The sequence below is a fragment of the Protomyctophum bolini genome, assembly GCF_963924005.1.
Source record: "Protomyctophum bolini genome assembly, chromosome: 11".
Classification (NCBI taxonomy): domain Eukaryota; kingdom Metazoa; phylum Chordata; class Actinopteri; order Myctophiformes; family Myctophidae; genus Protomyctophum; species Protomyctophum bolini.
This window is the reverse complement of record NC_137872.1, coordinates 1,167,372-1,174,871: the sequence shown is the minus strand read 5'-3', so window position 1 is coordinate 1,174,871 and position 7,500 is coordinate 1,167,372. Positions and strand designations below refer to the sequence as shown.

Sequence of the window (7,500 nt, the reverse complement as noted above, 5' to 3'; positions counted from 1 at the left end):
ATAAAATACCACCATTTCTTTCCCTACTCAGTCTGTGTCTCAGGGCTGTGGGCAGTTCAGAAACCCGTCCACCAGTGACATCATCGATGGTGAATCCATAAGCTAATAGAAACGGCAGGCTTTCTATTCCTGAAAAGTTGCAATGCAAAAAGCCGAAGCCATCGTTCTCACGATAATACAAATCTAAATATATTTTAAAATAAATCTGCCTAATGATGACGTCACTGGTGGACGGGTGTGTCCGAACTGCCCAAAGCCCTCCTACGAGACACAGACCGAGTAGGGGGGGAAAAATGGTGATGTTTTATCATGAACATTGTGTGAGGACCAATTATATGAAGAGATGTTGAAAAGTGGTGAAGTGGTCCTTTATAATAATTCTTATTTCACAGATCTGTGGTTCTCAGTCAGTCACAACATAACAAAGTGACCTTCTTTCTTTGTGCGGTACCTTTTCCTCAAAGCCATATAAAACATCTAATATCGTATCAGTCAGTTCAATAGAAATGAAAACAAACGAACAAACAAAAAAACAAAAAAAAAAACCTTCATAATTAGGATACTTAACCCATTCTGAACGGGACACCCATTTTGGTGTTATAGCATCATGTTATGCTTTAGCTATTTTCAAAAATAGCAGATCTACAAGCTCGTAGCGCGCAATCGAAGAACGACTGACATTTTTTTTAGAATCTGATCTCAGGTCAGAATGGGTTAATCAGACCCAGTGTGTGTCCCAGTGGAAAAACCTCGTATGAATCTGATCTCAGGTCAGAATGGGTTAAGTGTGTTCCTTCAGTGATCGTGTGCTTGTGTGCGATCGATGACAACATATTCCTCAATAATAAGTTGCATGCTTCTTCTTAATTCTCACTCCTTTTGAATTAGCTTTTTTTTTTTTTTATTATTTTGTATACTGCTTGTTATTCTGACGTTTCAGTTTATATTGTTTTAAAAAAAAATTGCTTTATTCAAATAAACATTTCAATCAATCAATCAAGTTGTCCAGGTGCGTTTGAGTTGCCCCTTCAGGAACAACGTGGGTGACACACCCAGGCTAGAAAGAACAGGAAATGCTACAGCTCTCTAGTTCTCACAGATGTTCCATAATTATTATACTTCATTTTGCTAAAAAATAAAATACACATTTTTATGCCCCTCTCTATAATAATCGCTACAATGTTTTCCCTTTCTGTCTCGGTCGGGGATACAGATTCACAGTTCATCCTTTGGGTTAGTTTGTGAAAAACACTTCCAATACATCCATCCATCCACCACTGTGTGTGTGCGCACGGTTATTAATAATATTCACAACAAGGATATTATTTCCCCAAAATGAGCACCAATAATTCAGGCTGTGGGGGGAGATGTTGAATGCACCCCAAGCAGGATCAAACATGGCACACATTACACGTGTTAAACGAAAAGGAAAAAAAAAAAGGAAAATAACCCCACAGAAACATGGCAGATAAAATGTCCCATTCATAATAAAGGTTGCAGCCCTTTTTCTTAAAAACCAGGCCTTCATCCTGATGAGTGTCCTGATTGGCTGGATGAGAGCACCCAGTAAGCATGTCCGGTCAGCGTTTCCTCACGTGCCAAAGGGGTGACGAATGAACGAAGGCTCAACAACGACGCATCCCCACATGAATCCATATAGAGAACACCGGAATCTTCAGCCATTCCGTTCCGGATAACCCCCCTGCCGTTTTAAGAACACGGACTCAACCAGGCTGCCATTTTGTCGCCATCCAGAACAACCCACATGCGGTGATGAAAAAGAAGAACCCTCTGCCTGGTGGGGATTCAGTGGGTAGACGTCTGTCCGCTGGTCGTCTGCGGCTCAAAAAATAATTCGACGAGTGATACTTTCAGTATTCAACACATGGGGGGTGACGAATTTCTTTCCTTCCTTTATGTCCATATAAAGGCTTTCCTCCCAGGTTTGTGCCAGGGGTAACCGGGAGGCAGGTAGGAGGAGGATCCTTCAAGAAGAAGAAGAAGGAGGGTGTTGGTTGGTTGTTGACGTGGCAGGGTCTGGTTGGGGTGGTTTGGAGGAGGAGGGTCGTGGGGACTGGACTGGGACCGGAGCGTCCACTACCCGTCTGTCTGTCTGTCTGTCTGTCTGTCTGTCTGTCGGTTCCTTCTGTCTGTATAGTCCAACATCCAGCTGTGTTGGTCCATATCCCACTTCAACCTCCTCCCTGAAAACTGTTGAAAGACAATACAAAAAAAAAAAAAGAAAGGTTGCTCATGTTGTCAAAACAACAGCCGATACAAACGATAGAAATATATATATATATATATATATATATATATATATATATATATATATATATATATATATATATAGCGCTCAGAACGTTTCAAAAGCACAGGCTAACCCTGGTCTCTAAACTGCCTCCCCCTGGCCAGCCGGGGCGCCTGATGGAGGGGAAAGGAACTGGTCACTATGCTGCCTCCCCCTGGCCAGCCGGGGCGCCTGATGGAGGGGAAAGGAACTGGTTGGAATAACGTGTTCCTTCCACGCGCTACAACGTCCAACCAGGGAAACTCCCCCCTGTCAGGTGTAAAGGAGCAACTTGGACACTCAGGCATGAAGGAAGCATGAGTTCAAGTCCGTTGCTCTCCCCTTGTCCCCCATATATGGGGACTAGGTTGCTCTCCCCTTGTCCCCCATGGGGACTAGGTTGGTGGAGGGTGTGTAGAGCCCAGGATCACATTAGATGATTGACACCGGGGTGAAAAATGGGTTACAAAATCGTGGGATAAAAAATATATTTAAAAAGCACAGGCTAACACTTCAAAAGGTAGCTCTTTAACCACTTAAACCCTAGAACACTAAACCCCCACTTTTGTCAAACCGTCACTAACATCCTCAGTATATTTTACCCAATGTAATTATATTCCATTCAAAGAATATTTATCATCAAAATATATTAAAAGTACAGCAATTTGAGGCACTCTTCTTCTTTAATATTTAAAATGTTTAAAAAAATAACTACCCATTTCTGGGACATCTGAGAATGGTGTAAAATACATGTTTAAAAGAGAACAATAATGTCCAGCATCAAAGGTGTTTTAAAGCCATCTTCAATATCAGACTCGGCCACTAGGGGGGAGGAACGAGTTTACAATAAGTGGACAGCATAATTAAAGGCTATAGACAGTGGTATAATATAAATCATATACTTGTGAATATGTGATAAAGAGTACTATATGGAATACCATGTACTGTATGTGTTATGCAGCGTACAGTATATAAATGCTGTCTCAAGTATGTCTGCCTCGTTAAGGAGACGCTGTCTGTGCTTTTCTTTTTGTCCTCTCCAGAGATGGGATGGACGGAGGAGGAATGTAGCGCTTTATAGACGGAAAAAAAAACCCTTTGAAGTTTACACACCCTGGTAGACACGCTTCATTAGAAACAGGTGTGTGTGTGTGTGTGTGTGTGTGTGTGTGTGTGTGAGAAAGAAAGAGAGAGAGCATGTGTGTGTGTGTGTGTGAAAGAGAGAGAGAGAGAGCGTGTGTGTGTGTGTGTGTGTGTGAAAGAGAGAGAGCGTGTGTGTGTGTGTGTGTGTGTGTGTGTGAAAGAGAGAGAGCGTGTGTGTGTGTGTGTGTGTGAGAAAGAGAGAGAGCATGTGTGTGTGTGAAAAGAGAGAGAGAGAGAGAGCGTGCGTGTGTGTGTGTGTGTGTGTGTGTGTGTGTTCTGTCACCTGTTCAATTGATAAGGATGCCAGTAGAACGACCCTCCTCCTCTTTGATGTTTTTCAAGTTGTTCTCTGCCTCGTCCACAGTGCTGCGCGCGCACACACACACACACACACACACACACACACACACACACACACACACACACACACACACACACACACACACACACACACACACACACACACACACACAGAGATTAGACACACCAACGGACAGACATGCAGAAACAACGGTCGGACAGACAGACAGACAGACAGACAGACAGACAGACATGCGGTCGAACGTGAGCCGCTTCCGTGCTTTGCGGTTTCGGTCTAATGACAGTCGGACCAACAGTGTGTCTAAACTAAAGCCTGTACTCCATGCTCCGTGCGTGCGTGCGTGCGTGCGTGCGTGTGTGCGTGTGTCTTACGTTAGGAAGTCCCTGACGTCCTCCATAGTCAGCTCTCCAGTGGAGTCCAGGGTGATGTCAGCACAGCTGAGAGGGGAGTCCAGGGGGGTGTCCAGACCCCCGGGGGAGGACAGGCCGCTCTGAGGGTCCTCCGTCAGCCCTGAGGGGGTTAGGGGTTTAGGGTTTAGGGGTTTAGGGTCCTCCGTCAGCCCTGAGGGGTAATTCACAGTCATATGAGCCGGGCGGAGCTTATAGACGCCCGCACGGCATGTGTTTGTAAAGCAATCAAGCGCTCCCCTTCCCCAGTACAGCTGGAATCAGCTGCGAATGATATAAAGTGATTGAAGGAGTGGGTTATCGGTGGAATTTACACCGGTCACGTGACGGTAACCAGCCAATCAGAATCAAGTATTGGGAGTCGGGACTACCCGTTTCAGAATGAATAGTTTTTTATTGAGTCTTGTGATGGAACCAGTTTAAATGTGGCTCTATTTAACCCTGAGGGTGTTCCTCTTATTATTCCTTTACACATTTCCCCCGCGTGAACATGGATGGTCAGGTCACTGCAGGTTATATCCTTGAGGACATCAAAAACATTTTGTGAAGATAGAAAGCTGACTAAAAAATACATCAACCAGGGACTGGGGGGGGGGGGGGGTGGGGGGAGAGTCCTTCACTTTCATCTTTCAAAGATGAAGAAAATGCTTGAAATTGATCAATTGTATAAACTGTCAATTTCAGTTGTTGGTTTTTTCCCCCTTTCTCGCTATATAGCGCGCTCTGGAGCATGTAAACAAAACCGTACTCCAGACAGTCGCTATGACAACTCGCATTTCCAATCGGAGAGGAGGGGGGGGGGGGCATTCTGAATGGTTACCATAGAGACCAGAGTGGACCCCCCGCCCCCCCCCCCCCCCCCCCCTCAAGACCCTTGAATGGTTTTGGGACAAGAGCAATACAGAGGAACAGCATCCAGCGCCAAGAAGGCAGAGGTAAACAGTAGCAAGGGAAGAGAAGGAGAGAGGGAGAGAGGCTAGGCACAGAGAAAGTAGAGACATAAAGAGTGATGACAGACGCAAAATTGTGCGTGTGTGTGTGTGTGTGGCCCTTAGAGTATATATGAATAGAGAAGGCACCCGGAGGAAACCCTGAGGCCAAATGGACATAGTGGCCGAATTTGTCATTGCAGCTCGAGCCAGCGCTGCTCCGTTGACCGTCATTGCACACGTTCATGTGTTTGAGGCCGTTGACACGTGAACGAATGTTTCATACGTGAACGCAGCACAAACGGCACAATGATAGTCAACAGACCAGCACGTTCATGTGTTTGAGGCAAATCCATCCCAGAATGCACTCTGTTCCTATACCAGGAAGGAGGAGTGAAATCGCCTCATGCGCTTTTCTTTTGAGCAACTTAATGCAAGTGGATGGAAGGAGAACTCGGGTGTCTTCTCTATTCATATATAACTCTATGGTGTGGCCCCTGTAAAATCGGAATCTTGAGTTTGAATCTTGAGTTTGTGCTTGAAATGTACTGTAATTCTGCAAACTGTTAATAAATATTTCAATCAATCAATCAAGTGTGTGTGTGTGTGTGTGTGTGTGTGTGTGTGTGTGTGTGTGTGTGTGTGTGTGTGTGTGTGTGTGTGTGGAGAATTTTGTCACCATTCCATTCTGCCACAGACATACTAAATAAGTGGACAATAATATGACCAGAAACACATACATAGATACTCTATATAATTATAATAAGGATATATTAATATATATATTAATAAAAGGATAGCCCGGAATGACCAGAACTGGTACTGTAACTCTGAGAGGGGTTCAAATGGAACCAAATGGACCCGTCCGTATAAAGGTCCATTTGGTTCCATTTGAACCCTCTCAGAGTTAAGGTTTTCTTTTTTTAAAGGAGAACTGACACGCCCCTCGGGAGCTAATAACTGCTATCAAACAATGCTATCATGATTCTGACGTCAGAGTGGCGAAAGCTTTCCCCAACGACTTCTATGCGGGCTCGCCGGGCTTGGTGGCCGTGGTAGCATAGCAACTTATGCTACTATTTTGGTGTCACATTTAGCTTGAATACTGGGTGAAAGTCTCATTCAAAAAATTAATTTTTCGCAACATTGTTCAGGTGAACTGTGTGTTTATGCTTGTTCATTGTAATAATCAATATCGCTATGATTATTTTATTTATCGCCGCGTCGCTCCGCATGACAACATACAGTCTAGCCCGTCTCAGATGCAGGCTGCACACACACGGACGGACGGACGGACGTATAGTCTCTGGTCAGGTCCCCGCATTGAACTGGGCATGTGTGTACGCACACACACACACACGGCTATAGTGCATGACAGCGGGGAAGAGAGCTACAGACGCCCGAGGCAGATTCCGTGCCATTGCGTGTGTGTGTGTGTGTGTGTGTGCGTACACACATGCCCAGTTCAATGCGGGGACCTGACCAGAGACTATACGTCCGTCCGTCCGTCCGTGTGCAGCCTGCATCTGAGACGGGCTAGACTGTATGTTGTCATGCGGAGCGACGCGGCGATAAATAAAATAATCATAGCGATATTGATTATTACAATGAACAAGCATAAACACACAGTTCACCTGAACAATGTTGCGAAAAATTAATTTTTTGAATGAGACTTTCACCCAGTATTCAAGCTAAATGTGACACCAAAATAGTAGCATAAGTTGCTATGCTGTGTGTGTACACACATGCCCAGTCCCCCGTAGAGGCTCAAGATCTCGTCCGCAAGACTATGCCTCGGCATAGCGATATTTATTATTACAATGAATACAAACATAAACACACTATAGTTCACTTGAACAATGTTGTGGTAACTAACTACGGTATTACAGAGTGAGAGCGAGGGTGTACATGTCAGCCTGCGGCTGAGAGGGGAAAAGAACAGTAGTCGCGCTGCTCTCACAGCGGCCAGACAACAGCAGACCGTCCGTAGTCGCGACTGTCGCGCTGCGGGGCTGAGAGGTCTCAGAGCGGGCAGACAGGGGTGTTGGCGACCGGGGGAACATGGGACTCCAGTCCAAAATTTGCGCTTGTGCTGCAGTTCCCCTAAAAAACCCCACGCCAACCTCAATTGCATTCAAACTAAGCATTTCTGGCGAAAAAATAATTTTTTTCAATTACATTTATAGCCAATATGACGCTAAATGTACCGTCAAAAACGCTAGCCTGACCTATAGCCACTTGTTGCTAGCGCCGTAGCCCCGTTTCAAACTGTTTCAAACTGTTTTCAGTCAGACCACGTGATGTGCTGTACCACCCATATTAATTTCGGGGCATGTCAGCGGACCTTTAAATATATTTTTTATCCCACAATTTTGTAACCCATTTTTCGCCCCTGTGTCAATCATCTAC

The 7,500-nt window shown here is 45.0% G+C and overlaps 1 protein-coding gene across 1 annotated transcript in view; it reads right to left on the bottom strand.

Annotated features, from left to right (window-relative positions):
* Window positions 1-7,500, bottom strand: part of llgl1 (LLGL scribble cell polarity complex component 1) — an 80,859-nt gene that overhangs the window by 1,566 nt on the left and 71,793 nt on the right. The window contains exons 22-24 of the mRNA XM_080777071.1: window positions 4,127-4,265; window positions 3,717-3,799; window positions 1-2,211 (exon numbers count right to left, since the gene is read on the bottom strand). The exon at window positions 1-2,211 is cut by the window's left edge and continues 1,566 nt beyond it. Coding sequence (XP_080633197.1) covers window positions 3,721-3,799; window positions 4,127-4,265 — 218 coding nt within the window. The 3' untranslated portion in view covers window positions 1-2,211; window positions 3,717-3,720. The remainder of the gene's footprint in view (window positions 2,212-3,716; window positions 3,800-4,126; window positions 4,266-7,500) is intronic.